The 15,446-nt window shown below is 43.1% G+C and overlaps 1 protein-coding gene across 1 annotated transcript in view; it reads right to left on the reverse strand.

The window, feature by feature from the left end:
* LOC311143038 (transmembrane protein 235-like) overlaps positions 1-15,409 on the reverse strand; it is a gene marked incomplete at both ends in the record, with an annotated part of 29,918 nt that extends 14,509 nt beyond the window's left edge. The window contains 3 exons of the mRNA XM_084178840.1: positions 9,164-9,301; positions 11,209-11,289; positions 15,238-15,409. Coding sequence (XP_084034966.1) covers positions 9,164-9,301; positions 11,209-11,289; positions 15,238-15,409 — 391 coding nt within the window. The remainder of the gene's footprint in view (positions 1-9,163; positions 9,302-11,208; positions 11,290-15,237) is intronic.
* Positions 15,410-15,446: the final 37 nt, after the last annotated feature.

Raw genomic sequence — 15,446 nt, forward strand, 5'->3', positions numbered from 1 at the left:
GGGTGATGAGAGGTGTTGGGTTTGCGCCAGACATAGCGTTTTCCTTGATGGCCAAAAAGCTCAATTTTAGTCTCATCTGACCAGAGTACCTTCTTCCATATGTTTGGGGAGTCTCCCACATGCCTTTTGGCGAACACCAAACGTGTTTGCTTATTTTCTTCTTTAAGCAATGGCTTTTTTCTGGCCACTCTTCCGTAAAGCCCAGCTCTGTGGAGTGTACAGCTTAAAGTGGTCCTATGGATAGATACTATAATCTCCGCTGTGGAGCTTTGCAGCTCCTTCAGGGTTATCTTTGGTCTCTTTGGTGGGCGGCCCTCTTTTGGCAGGTTTGTTGTGGTGCCATATTCTTTAAATTTTTTAATAATGGATTTAATGGTGCTCCGTGGGATGTTCAAAGTTTCTGATATTTTTTATAACCCAACCCTTATCTGTACTTCTCCACAACTTTGTCCCTGACCTGTTTGGAGAGCTCCTTGGTCTTCATGGTGCCGCTTGCTTGGCGGTGCCCCTTGCAGACTCTGGGGCCTTTCAGAACAGGTGTATATATACTGAGATCATGTGACAGATCATGTGACACTTAGATTGCACACAGGTGGACTTAAAAAAAAAAAGGTGGACTTTATTTAATTAATTATGTGACTTCTGAAGGTAATTGGTTGCACCAGATCTTATTTAGGGGCTTCATAGAAAAGGGGGTGAATACATATGCACGCACCACTTTTCCGTTATGAATTCTTTAGAATTTTTTTTAACAAGATATTTTTTTCATTCCACTTCACCAATTTGGACTATTTTGTGTATGTCCATTACATGAAATCCAAATAAAAATCCATTTAAATTACAGGTTGTAATGCAACAAAATAGGAAAAATGTCAAGGGGGATAAATACTTTTGCAAGGCACTGTATTGTTATATTACTATATTATATTATTATATTATATTACGACCCTGCCTTTCTCTAGCTTGTCATTACTTCCCACTAGTACTTGATGAACCACTCTAAAGCCAAATGTAGGAATTTTCCTCAAGCTAAATTAAACCTACTTAGTCTATTTCCTTTGCATGGATTCCATTCATTCACATTCTCCACATGGACAGCCTTAAAATAGTCCCAGTGCAGGTGTTACGGATGTCACATTCATAGCGAGTACCACTTCCCCCTGATTCGTTCCAACGGTTTGAGCCACCCAAAAGGTCCCAAATGGATGGCTCTGTCACGCCCTGGCTCTGGGGACGCTTGTATGTTGAGCCAGGGTGTGAGTGTTCTTTATGTTGTTCTAGTTTTGTGTTTCTAGGGTATAGTTCTTGTATTGTGTTTCTATGTTGGCCAGAGTGGTTCTCAATCAGAGGCAACGAGTGTCAGCTGTTGCTGGTTGTCTCTGATTGGGAACCATATTTAAACAGTCTGTTTTTCCAGTGTTTGTGGGATCTTGTTCCTGTTGTAGGTTTGTGTTTTGCACCTTTGGACGTCACGTATCGTTTTTGTTATTTTGTTCGTGTATCAATAATAAAAGCATGTTCGCAAATAACGCTGCGCATTGGTCCTCTGTATACGACGATCGTGACAGAAGATCCCACCAAAACTGGACCAAGCAGCGTGTCCAGGAGCCATCGCCAGGGGAATCGCTAGCGGATCTCCGTGGCAACCTCGACTGGGTCAAGCCTAGTGAAGAGCAGAGAGGGTGGACTTGGGAGCAGTGGAGGAAGAGTCTCGACTGGGTCAAGCCAAGTGAAGAGCAGAGAGGTTGGACTTTGGAGCAGTGGAGGAAGAGTCTGGCGAGAGATAGGGAGGCTTGGTCCACGGGGAGGAGAGACACCCAGAATTTTTTTAGGGGGGGGGCTCACGCCGTGGACGACGGGGCAGCAGGAGGCCGCGATAGAGCGGTCCAATGGGTTGGCAGAGGAGGCCGCCAGGTTAAGGGGGCCACTGGTCACAAAGGGGAAGGAAAGTGTAGAGGCACGGCGAGAGGTACTGGGGTGTGTTACCAGTCCGGTCCGGCCCGTTCCTGATCCCCGCGTAGGGCCAGTGGCGTGTGTCCCCAGTACGGTCTGGCCTGTTCCTGTCCCTTGCACCGAGCCTGTGGTGCGCGTCGCCAGCCCAGTCCGGCCTGTTCCTGCTCCCCGCACCAAGCCTATGGTGCGCGTCGCCAGCCCGGCCCGGCCTGTTCCTGCTCCCCGCACCAAGCCTATAGTGCGCGTCGCCAGCCCGGCCCGGCCTGTTCCTGCTCCCCGCACCAAGCCTATGGTGCGCGTCGCCAGCCCGGCCCGGCCTGTTCCTGCTCCCCGCACCAAGCCTATGGTGCGCGTCGCCGGCCCGGCCTGTTCCTGCTCCCCGCACCAAGCCTATGGTGCGCGTCGCCAGCCCGGCCCGGCCTGTTCCTGCTCCCCGCACCAAGCCTATGGTGCGCGTCGCCAGCCCGGCCCGGCCTGTTCCTGCTCAACGCACCAAGCCTATGGTGCGCGTTGCCAGCCCGGCCCGGCCTGTTCCTGCTCCCCGCACCAAGCCTATGGTGTGCGTCGCCAGCCCGGTCCGGCCTGTTCCTGCACCCCGCACCAAGCCTATGGTGCGCGTCGCCAGCCCGGCCCGGCCTGTTCCTGCTCCCCGCACCAAGTCAGTGGTGCGCGTCGCCAGCCCGGCCCGGTCCATTCCTGCTCTCCGCACCAAGTCAGTGGTGCGCTTCGTCAGCCCGGTCTGGCCCGCTCCTGCTCCCCGCACCAAGCCTATGGTGCACGTCGCCAGCCCGGCTCGGCCTGTTCCTGCTCCCCACACCAAGCCAGTGGTGTGCGTCGTCAGTCCGGCACAGCCCGTGCCTGTTCCACCGGTGCCTGGTCCGGTACCGGTCAGCTGCTCCACGCCGGAGCTAGAGCAATCCGCTCCACCAGTGTTCAGTCCAGCTCCGGCCAGCAGGGCCAGACCGGACCAGGGGTACTGTGGGGGGTTAGAGAGGGAGTGGGGATCATGCCCAGAGCCGGATCCGCCGCCAAGGCGGAGTGCCCACCCGGTCCCTCCCCTGTGGTGTTCTGTTGGCGCGGTCGGAGTCCGCGCCTTTGGGGGGAGGGTACTGTCACGCCCTGGCTCTGGGGACGCTTGTATGTTGAGCCAGGGTGTGAGTGTTCTTTATGTTGTTCTAGTTTTGTGTTTCTAGGGTATAGTTCTTGTATTGTGTTTCTATGTTGGCCAGAGTGGTTCTCAATCAGAGGCAACGAGTGTCAGCTGTTGCTGGTTGTCTCTGATTGGGAACCATATTTAAACAGTCTGTTTTTCCACAGTGTTTGTGGGATCTTGTTCCTGTTGTAGGTTTGTGTTTTGCACCTTTGGACGTCACGTATCGTTTTTGTTATTTTGTTCGTGTATCAATAATAAAAGCATGTTCGCAAATAACGCTGCGCCTTGGTCCTCTGTATACGACGATCGTGACAGGCTCCATCCACAACATTTCAAACTCTCTTACTCAGGCAGTGCCATTAGCTACTATGGTGGTGATTATGCAGGGTTCCTTTTATCTCATCCCCAGTAATATTTAACCAGCATCTTACCTTGATCTAATGGTAGCCTGGGAGAGTTTTTCAAAGGTGTCCTATTAGCTGCCGCACTATTAGCTACCCTGTAATAATGTTCAGGTGTGACCCAAGAGTTACCTAGATACAAAGATTTGTATTACATTTTACAAACCTGTAATTGGAATGGGTGCTGTAGAGGAAATTATCATCTAAATATAAGGAGGATGATTACAACAGTTATTGCTATCACAGAATAAACACATTCGTTTTTAGTTCACATGCTTCATCCACAAATATGATTTTCCACTTGAACCAGGATTAAATTATATTCCTTTAGGTTTGTGGCCATCAGCTAATCTTGTCAATTATGTGATGGATTTTTTGTTTACTGGTTTACTATCACCTGGCTGCTTTCCAGCTGAACTCATGACAAGCTAGCCTAAAGCAATCATTATGGAACCTGCCGGACAAGGATCTGATTGAATAGAGCCCTAAGTCAAGCTATACCTTCTACCAGGTAGAAGTCATAAACATCCAGCCCCTACATGGCATCTATATTAGGACATTGTCAGTTGTCAGACCAAACTCCCTCAGTTGTCAGACCAAACTCCCTCAGTTGTTAGACCAAACTCCCTCAGTTGTTAGAGTAGAGTAGTACTTTATTGATCCCTACTTGGGAAATTGTTTTATCAGTCAGCATCATCAATAGATTTCAAGGACAAGACACATAACAATGACAAACATGATAAAAAAACACACCTTAAGACAGATATGAAGGCACATGGACCTTAATAGCCATAAAATATGGAATCCAATTCAAGGAGTTAGGAAATGCTGTTGTTTATCCTCCTCTGGGGAAACAAGCAACAACCACATTTATAGTAAGAAGACATTGTAAATTAGTTCATCATTAAAAAGCCTCATGGCTGTGGGTAAGAAGGACCGTCTAAACCTCTCTGTGGAGCTTCTGGGCAGGATGAACCTGAAGCTGCTCCTGTGCTGCATTACCCTGCTGTAGAGTGGGTGTGTGGCATTGTCCATGATCATGTGTCTTAGCTTGCAGACTTTTTATGAACCTGCTAGACCAAACTATCTCAGTGGTCCGAATATGGATGCTGTAGATCGAATAAGCCCTTCTAATTTAGCTTATTGATATCATTGAATTAAACAGGATTTAAAAAACATGCCTTGGCAAGGTATGGTGTCATGCATTGGATTTTGGATTGACAACAGTCAGCATCGTTATATATGTGACACCAATGTAGGCCTATCTAATATTGTATTCTAGGTTCAAATCAATTGGTGTCGTACACAGTCTAGCAGATGTTATAGCGGTTGCAATGAAATGCTTGTGTTACGAGCTCCTAACAGAGCAGCAAAAACGTCTAACAATTACACAAATAATAATAACAAACTGGAAACAAGAAATCAGGTATGTCAGGACTAATCCAGTTAACAACCCAAATAACACTGTATCAGTAATATATATGTAATCTATACGTATCTACACCGGATGGATTTACACAAGATATCCTAAGAATGATATGTACAGCAGTAGATATATTACAGTGAGCTACAGTATGTCAAGAATCCAGTATATAAATAAACAGTGTAGCAGTACATGGGACAGCAGCCTTGGCAGTGTGTGTCTGTGAGTGTGTGTGTATGTGCGTGTGTTTGTGAGTATTGGCGTATGCGTGTGAGTGAGTGTATATGTGAGTACAGGAGTCTGTGTGTCTATGAGGTGTGTGTGTGTGGGTGTGTGTGTGTGTGTGTGTGTGTGTGTGAGAGAGAGAGCGAGAGCTTGTGTGTTTGTTTTGTGTGAGTGAGTCTATCTTTGTCTCAAGTACAAGGTGTGCACATCCAGTACAAAGACAGAACAGATGGATCTCTGTAATGTCTACAATATTGGACGAGTAGGAGAAAAATACTGGAAAAGATAGTGCTTTTTGTTTTCATCACAACATTCATTTCAACCAGCCTGCTGCCTGAAGACCAGAGAGAAAAACAAGTAGCACTCTGAAGGCCTAGTTCAAACAGGCTCAGACTAAGTAATACCACAGGTAAATAACTGTGTGGAAAACAGCCCAGCAGTACTCTGAAGGCCTAGTTCAAACAGGCCCAGACAGTATGATTCCATCCGTATAAAACCATAACATCCAGCCCCATATGCATTGTTTTATGGCATCCATATTAGGGCATTGTCAGACCAAACTCCCTCAATTGTCTGAGAAAACTCCCTCAGTTGTCCAATTATGGATGCAGAATAGAACATAAGCCCTAATGTAGCTTTTATTTATTTTTTCTAATTTAGCTGGTTGATATCATTGAAGCAATGATACCACAGGGAAACAAATATCGAAAAAGAGAGTGCTTTCTGTTTTCATGAAACCAGACATAAAAACAAGGCTGCTTATCAAATGTGTGGAAAACAGCCAAGTAGACTCTGATATGCTGGTTCAATCAGGCCAAAACAGCCAAGTAGACTCTGATATCCTGGTTCAATCAGGCCAAAACATCCAAGTAGACTCTGATATCCTGCTTCAATCAGACCAAAACATCCAAGTAGACTCTGATATCCTGGTTAAATCAGGCCAAAACATCCAAGTAGACTCTGATATCATGGTTCAATCAGGCCAAAACATCCAAGTAGACTCTGATATCCTGCTTCAATCAGACCAAAACATCCAAGTAGACTCTGATATCCTGGTTCAATCAGGCCAAAACAGCCAAGTAGACTCTGATATCCTGGTTCAATCAGGCCAAAACATCCAAGTAGACTCTGATATCCTGGTTCAATCAGGCCAAAACATCCAAGTAGACTCTGATATCCTGGTTCTATCAGGCCAAGCCAGTCTGATTCCTTGCCATTACCACTGGGTAGTTTTCCCCCACTACCGTGATGAGCAATCACTCCAACCTCTGATCAATGCTCCATCAAATATTGAAATGGTGCTGTTTAGCACTCCTCCTGATCAGAACCAAGACAATGTAGCTATATACCAGCAAGGATATCAGCTGTGTAACACAATAAGATTTGATCAGAATGTGGATTCAGAAAGAGCATGATCTGTTGCAGTGTTTGTGGGAGGAAAGGCGTGTTTTGTTCAATAAGATACATCTGTTCTTGACAGCTGCCACAGTTGGCTCTATGTGAGTGTTTCTCATAAAAAGTTGACAATTGCAAATTAACTCTCATCTTCATAGAAGTCTAGAAGTCTAGGCTGCTCTCTCTCTCTCTCTCTCTCTCTCTCTCTCTCTCTCTCTCTCTCTCTCTCTCTCTCTCTCTCTCTCACTCTCTCTCTCTCTTTCTCTCTGTACATTTGTAAATATATATATATATATATATATATTATATATATACAGTATAAACATATTGTTTTAATAATTAGCATAATGTTGATCTTAATTATCTTAACCCGCAATGATGTTTAAAGACTGCAAAGCTGGCAGTCAGTTGGTTGGTTGTGTTGAGTTTGAAATGCCAGGGTCTGAGGTTGAAGAGAAGTCAAAAAGCCAAGACAGTGTAGATGGCAGAGGCTTGTAGTAGGACTGTACCATCCTACTCTGTACTACTGATGAGTGGTGGGCTTTCTGGCGCCAACAGCTGCCGGGGAATCACCCAAGTAGGTAGAACTTATAGTGGAGGAGTAGCTACAAAGTCAAGTGGTTACACTATAAGTAAGTTACATGTAATGTAAAAAAACTACTACTATAATAATGTAGAAATACATAATGCTATGTTTATGTGCATTCTTGGCTGAAGATTAATCAAACCTGCATTGGGAGTAGCAGGATAATTAACATGGCTCCTTCTTTCCTTAACAAAAAATGGTAATGAAGTAAAAACTAAATAATATAATAGCCTACTTATAATGGTTAATATACAGTATGTGTGCCTCACAGAAAGTGATATATTCATGTTTTTATTTTATTTCACTGTGGGGGTGATTTGAAATGTGTGTGTATTTTGCTTCTTCATCACAGCACTTCACTCAGTCTCAGCTGGTTCTCATATCTTCTTCTGTTTGGAGGTGCTGAGTGCTGTCATCAGAAGCTATTCACAAGGAAAGCTTTTTACTTGTCAAGTTGGCAACACATAAGGTGTTCCTATCTCCATTAGGTAGACCTAGAGCAGTTATTATTTATGGGTCAAAATGTAAGGGTTAGACATTACGAGACATGATGCTCTCATTATGCCATATTTATTCTGCTGCTGCAAGAAAAGAAAAAAAAACAGATGAATGAAATATGTCTTCTTTGTGTGAGACTGCAAACAGACATGAACACATGCTACCCCAGCGAAGGTATGTATCTTTCCAGCAGGGCTGTTATTGACGACTTGTCAATCTAATTGGAAACATGTCTGGTCTTTTTAATTCCGCTAGAGCAAGGCTGTTCAACTCTGGTCCTGGAGGGCCAAAACACCCCTGGTTTTTATCCTCTCCTTCTAATCAGGGACTGATTCAGACCTGGGACACCAGGTGAGTACAATTAATAACTACCAGGTAGAAACAAACAACAGAAGTGTTTTGGCCCTCCAGGACCGGAGTTGAACAGCCCTGTCCTAGAGGCTGGAAGCAGCACAGTGTCTTGCTGCAGTGCCCCTGGGGCAAGGTAGGGGTTCAGTTCCTTGCTGTATCGTCCCTGGGGCAGGGTACGGGTTCAGTATCTTGCTGCAGTGCCCCTGGGGCAGGTTAGGGGTTCAGTGTCTTGCTGCAGTGCCCCTGGGGCAGGTTAGGGGTTCAGTGTCTTGCTGCAGCACCCCTGGGGTGCTGGTTCTGTGCCAAGGTGCATTGAAGTTCTTCTGGGAGCTTGTGGTGGCCCGACACCCTATTAAGACACTTCATGTTGGTGTTTGTGATAAAACTTAAAGAGCCACTGAACACACCGATTGGCACATATTGCTCATTAGAAAAATGAGATTTCAGTTTCCTGACCGATTTCACATTTGGTTAATTATGTTTGTCCCTCATGACAAACTGTAGACGTGGAAGCCTATTTCACTTCCTCAAAGTCACAAGAATGAATCTAAGATAACTCAAGAAATCTGTAATAAATGTTGACGTTTTGGCCGAGGATGTTTTAGTTGCACAATTGTACATCTAACTAAGGTGTTTGGTGCATTATTTCTCAAGTAAACGCAGTGTGACGCACAGATGTTACAAACTCTGTTGTAGACGAAACTGACTTTATGACCAAAATTATTTTATTTACACTTTGTAGTCAATTTTGACACTAGAATAACTGTTTCTGACTCATATTGATGCCTCAAAAGGATTCGTTGCTTTTTAAAAGCAGTCGCTCTTTAATCCACAGTCGTTTTTTGTTTTCTTTCAAAAGGTTCACCTTTGATCGAGTCTGCCTTGAGTGCCAGGTTGGCAAAGTTGGCACTTTTGGGACTATTCTATTGTTTCCATTGTGCTGGGAAAGCTCAACCAAACACAAATACTATTTTAACCCAGCTCTGAAAACCAGGGTTGTGTTCATTAAGGCACGCAACAGATTTTTTTAAAAATCGTAATAAAAAAACTAAAAAGAGTGTTTCTCATTGGACAAGTCCAGGTAGTACCTCCCTATCTCAGTCCGTTCTCTTCCGTTTAGTGCCTAATGAACACGACCCAGGCCTGAACACCAGTGGATGCTCCAGAAAGTAACTTACTGCAGAAGAGGAAGTAGGATGCAGAGCCGGCCAGCAGGCTGGGATTCCTGGCCAGAGAGCTGACCAGACCACAGATCCCTCCCAACACGACCAGCAACAGACTGAGAGGCAGCAGGATGACTATCACCTTGTGGGAGTCTGCAGGAAGACCCAGAATGCAAAGCATGCAGGGTTACTGTGATCTGGAAAAATACATATCACTGTACATTGTCCTCTCACCAACACATGTCCACACAGTGTGTGTCTGTTTGTGTGTGTGAACAGTTGATGTTGAGATGTGTCTGTTACTTGAACTCTGTGAAGCATTTATTTGGGCTGCAATTTCTGAGGCTGGTAATGAACGTATCCTCTGCAGCAGAGGTAACTCTGGGTCTTCCATTCTTGTGGCAGTCCTCATAAGAGCCAGTTTCATCATAGCGCTTGATGATTTTTGCGAAACTTTCAAAGTTCTTGACATATTCATGTCTTAAAGTAATGATGTACTGTCATTTCTGGCTACTTTGAAGAATCTCAAATATAAAACATATTTTGATTTGTTTAACACTTTTTTTGTTACTACATGATTCCATATGTGTTATTTCATAGTTTTGATGTCTTCACTATTATTCTACAATGTAGAAAATAGTAAAAAATAAAGAAAAACCCTGGAATGTGTAGGTGTGTCCAAACTTTTGACTGGTACTGTATATACACACTCACACACACACACACACATATCTGACAGCCTTCTCACCTTTCTGCACTCACACACTCACACACACACACGTTTGACAATGATATAAATATATCCAAAATATCCATTAAAAAAGAAAAACTTTGTTTCTCAGCTTGGTCTGTTTCACCACCATCTTCCTGAAATGCTACTTGTCCTTAAGTCAAGTGTCCACTACAGGCAGATAAAAGCTCAACTACATGTTTTGTAATGAACCTTTTCATTGTATGGGGTCTATATTGTACTGTCCAAGTGGAGTCCAAAGATGCTGATTCACTTTGTAAACAGTGAGCCCATCGTACAGACTCAACAACCTGTAATGTTGTGAGTGGGTGTGACAGAGCTTGAACTAACTACAGTCTGTGTCCATTTGGGATGGGATTCGTTTTACTGGGGAGGTCGGGTAATGTAATTATGTGCACGAGCACAAAACACCACATCTGTAATTGTAGTCCCGTAAGAATCTGCCATGTCAGTAATTTTTACATGGCAGGAGAGTAACAATTCCAGCCAGAATAACCTACAGTTTTTTGGCGAACTCCAAGGTCCTCTGATAATACTAGTCCCGTGCGAATTGACATCCCTGTTATTTTAGAGAAATTAGTTTGACAGGTGTTGCTCGCGGTTTGAGCAAGAAAACAACAACTGATTCGATAAATTGAACTAAGTGCTGCGCATAAACTATATATGAATGGCCTACATGTATCACCTTTCACAGTGAATGCATTTGTTTATACGTTGTGTGCGTATTAATTGAATATTGCCAAATGCATCAGTAAAAATATTGCACCTAATTAATGCAATCATTGCTGTTAATAGATTGCAAAGCAGCATACAACTAAATTACCTAAACGTTTGGAAATGATAAGTTAACTTTCTCATCCATAGGCTTAAAATGCATCTCAAGTGCAATTGCACTGTTTAGCTCACATCTGAAGGCTGAGGGGCATTTAGGATGTACTGCTAAAATATTCTAATGATTATGATCACACTTCCTCAATACAAATATTATGACGACACTATACCAAAGATGGTTTGTTATGGTTTAGAAACTTGGAAACCAAGCTCGAGTTATCAGTGTGGCCCTATCACCTGGACATCTTCACGCTTAGAATTAAAACCTCCAGCCTTCCGTCATAAATGTCAATTTATTGAGAAAAAAAAAGTATGAATAAAAACTAATCCAGTCCGAATCGTCCTCTGGAATAACGGACATTCTGGAGTAATAATCACATAACCAACGTTCTCTAGTAATACTAGTCCAGTGCGAATAGGGCTAAAGTCTTCCAAGAAGCAGCCGTCGGAGGCTACATAGCAGAGGCCACATACTCACTGATAAGGTGCTTCTCTATCTCAGTTTTGTTGGAGGTATCCACAAAGAAGGACTGGATTGGCCAAGAGGTGGCATTTTTCCCTGTAAAGAAGAGCAAACACAAGATATGCGTTGACCTTTCAGACCGGTAGACTATACCTAAAATGTCATGCATGCATGACTGTAAGTCGCTTTGGATAAAAGCTTCTGCTAAATGGCAGGTATTGCATATTATATTAGACCTCTCCAGTGGCGGCTCCTGAAAAAATTCTCAGGAGGGGCAATTTTTCTGATGATTTAGGTGACCTACACACATTTAAAAAAAAGATATGTCCAGCAACAACATGAAGACAGGGGCAGCATATAAGTCAATACCAGAAGCATTTATTGACTGATCTCAAAAGTGTTGGCTTACCAGGGTTGGTGGAGCCCTCAGTTTCATCTTTGCCTCGCAAAGCTAACTCAAACACTCCGCAAAACTTCACACACTGGATTAGCCGGCTGAGGATGTGGCGGTTCTTGCTAATGTCGTAGTAAATATATTTGTTATAGTGAATATGGAATATGATATGTTGAGTAAAATGTTGTGCTAAGATCTATTTAGGTCAGGAGCTGGTTATAAGTTCTGTTCCTATCCAATAACAATGGACAAAAGGGTCCTATCTTGTCAGCCTTGTCAGCAGGTGGCCAAGGACAACACCCACGCCATAGGCCTCTCAGTTCTTCCAACTCACGAGTTCTTGCTCTGAGGACACACACACACACAAACACACACACACACACACATCATCACTGTTAAACACACACACACACACACACACATCATCACTGTTAAACACACACACACACACACACAAAAATCCCCTCTCTTAGGCTGAACATTTGAAGACAGAGAACCCGACTCAGAGCCAATGCAACAGTGACAGTAGCCTGGAGGTGACCTCGCCCAACTCATCAGGACCAATCAGAAGATCAGAACTACTAGATTGAACCTACTTCATTTATTGCATAAAATGTCTGCACACAATGTTTCGGGGCTCTCTTCAGATAATAATAATAATAATAATAATATGCCATTTAGCAGACGCTTTTATCCAAAGCGACTTACAGTCATGCGTGCATACATTTTTGTGTATGGGTGGTCCCGGGGATCGAACCCACTACCTTGGCGTTACAAGCACCATGCTCTACCAGCTGAGCTACAGAAAGTGGATACTCATGGATGCGCATTGCAATTGTAAAATGTCAACACAATTGGAGACACCACGTCATTTTTGGAGACATGTTATTGACAGTAAACTATTGTAGATGCGACTGCTAACTAAATAAAACATTTTAGCTGGCTAGCTAATCATCTTAGCTAAATGTGGGGCAAACAATTCAGTTATTTACCGTTAATTTGAGGGATTGGGGTGAAAGAAATCGAGTTACATAGTGATACTTTACGATATACTGTATTGACAATATCGCAATATTTTAGCGCTAGTTGGCTGTACCTGCACCAAAACACCATTATTGTTCCTTCATAGCTTGTTCTCAATCTTTTCACATTGGGAGCCAATTAGTTTTCAGCACTTTTATTTCCATGACTGATCAAAACTCGTTCTCATGGCTTTCTGATCCCTCTGCAACAGACATATGGTGCGCAATAAAATCACAGTATCGAATCGCAATACGTATAGAATCATGAGACTCGCAATGCTGATGCATATATCTTATCGTGAGGTTCCTGGCAATTCCCAGGCCAAGTTCATTTGCCACAACAAATCTCTTCGCTAGCAAACGCGATGTCTTCTCCAAAACGACAATGTGTCTCCAGCAATGTTTACTTTTTTGACGTTCTATGGCATCTCCACTTTCCAAGCATATATGACCACATGTAATATTTTGGTAAGTGATGCAAATAGTGAACTATGTAGGGCCAGGATGTAAAATATATGTAGCTGCAGCAATTTCTCTTATCTGATATGGTAAGTAATGGGGCTTAATTTATAGCTCCCTAAGAGTTTGACGAACGGGTCCGTGAACGCGATTCCAGATATATTTACCTCTGAATAAACTGCCTTTATTACACCATATCCACATCCAGTAAACTTGTGATTATCAACACTAACCTCATCGTTGTGGCGGCGGACAGCTAGCCTGTATCCCTCGTCATCCAGTTGAGTGGCAATGTCTTTTTTCGTTCGTACCAATTTTTGGAAAATCCTCGGGTGTAGGACTTTCCGCCTTTAGTAGAAACCTGTTGAATTATTAAATTTGGTCTGGGAGGTCCTAATTGTTTCGTTGCCAATTTATCTTAATTTGTTCGCCGACAAAAAGGAACTTCTTTCAAAGACACAATCGAGTTGGACTGAAGCCTAGCCATTTTGATAGTAGTAGTGAATTGATTGAGGCTGCTACCTGGTCTTTTCTTAGTTACGTTCATTCGTGGTTACGTTATGTATGACGAAAGCGCGTAAGTGCAAGCCCACAGACACCCATAGAGAATGTATTGAAAGCTTTGAAATGTGAAAAAAATAGATTTTACATGACAGGCTATGAGAGACTTCTGGGCGATTTTCAACCTGACTGAAATCGCCCAAAAAACGGGCGGGGCCATTTGAAGCACGACTTTAGCCTGATTTGACATTTAGTGGCTGTCAGATCAGACGTGAACACTGATAACTGCTGTTGCCGTGATATAATTTTTTATAAATTTATAAAAAAAAAAATAAAATAAAAAAAATTAATTTTTTTTTTATAATTGATTAGAAAAAAAATCCCTTCCTTTTCCCGTTTGGCAGTGCGTCGCCCATATCGCCCTATTGAACAAGCCGTCCCTGGACCTCTCAGACTGGTAGACATGCAAGACAATGTTAAAATACCAGTCAAAAGGTAGGCTTATGACACATACCTATGGCTGTGTAAGGCCTATCTAGTTGCTAATGTCCGGTTACTAAGTGTGTGCCTAACATCGATAGCTGCTTCACTGCTGAGCTCTCAGACAAAAATCTTTACAGGGCATGAATCAACAAATCTATAGCAATGATTGATACTGTTGACACACTGTGTACTGCAGTAGTGTGCTGTAGCACTTGACTTGATACACTATCAGACACTGCAGGTGCCCCCTGCGTAATATGTCACTCCCCTATGGCTCCGTCCCAAACGGCACCTTATTTCCTATGTAGTGCACTACTTTTGACCAGAGATCTATGCAAATAGCGTGTGATTTGGGACACAACTTACTGTCTGCAACAGGAAATATGCTCTATGTTGACAGAGATGCTGTTTAAAAAACAAGGGGAAAGAAACAAGTGTGCTATGTTGATGTGGGAAAAAAATGCTTCTAAAGTGCATCTGTTTATTGTAATGTGTTGTGCATGCAAATTAGTCTCGGTGGGTGAGATTAGCTGATTTACAACAGAGATGCCTATAGACCAGGATTCGGTCCATTCTGAAAGGGGCAGCAATTTGAAGGTAAAACTAAAATCAGTTTTTGTAGTTTAATTTAAATAAATGTAATCTAAAATAAAGTAAGGAAAGCTAAATTAAATTTGGAATGAGAGAGAAAAAACCTACATTAACAAATATTTCCCATGGGGCAAAAACTGGTTGAATCAACGTTGTTTCAACATCATTTCAACCAAAAAAATGAAATGTGATGAGGTTGAATCAACATGGAAAAGTGATTGGATTTGCAAAATGTCATCAAGTTATGGGAATTTCGTATTTTCTTTCACCCAACTTTTAACCTAAATGACATTTTTGGTTGATGTCACGTTGAATTCACGTTAGTTGACAACTCAACCAAATATACATTAAAACTAGACGTTGAACTGACGTCTGTGCCCAGTGGGTCGTAGTAGCAGGCTGACATGGGTGGTGCAACAGGTTTAAATTAGGCATATGTATTCCAAGTTATTAGACAAGCTACCAGAAATCACAGCGCAATGTATCGTGAACCGCTATATCAAAGTGTGCGCGCACTAGGCTACGGCATTTGATTTGGGGTACGTAAAAAAAAAACATGAATGTGGTATACGATTGTTAATTAGGTGGACATACCTTCACGGATCCTCCAGAGACCGGAATGCGAACTCAGGTCCTCCAAGTCCGACAGGTTCGCTCTGTTCACATCGATGATGTACCAATAGTCGCTCCCAATTGCCACTGCAAGAAAGCTGAAGCTGAGTAAACCTGAAAAGCCAGCAGTGATAACAACCATTCCGTACTTCATTGTTGTCTAAACTTCGTTAAAAACAAATCCGTGAGCA

This window comes from Coregonus lavaretus (assembly GCF_964263955.1).
Source record: "Coregonus lavaretus genome assembly, chromosome: 2".
Lineage (NCBI taxonomy): Eukaryota > Metazoa > Chordata > Actinopteri > Salmoniformes > Salmonidae > Coregonus > Coregonus lavaretus.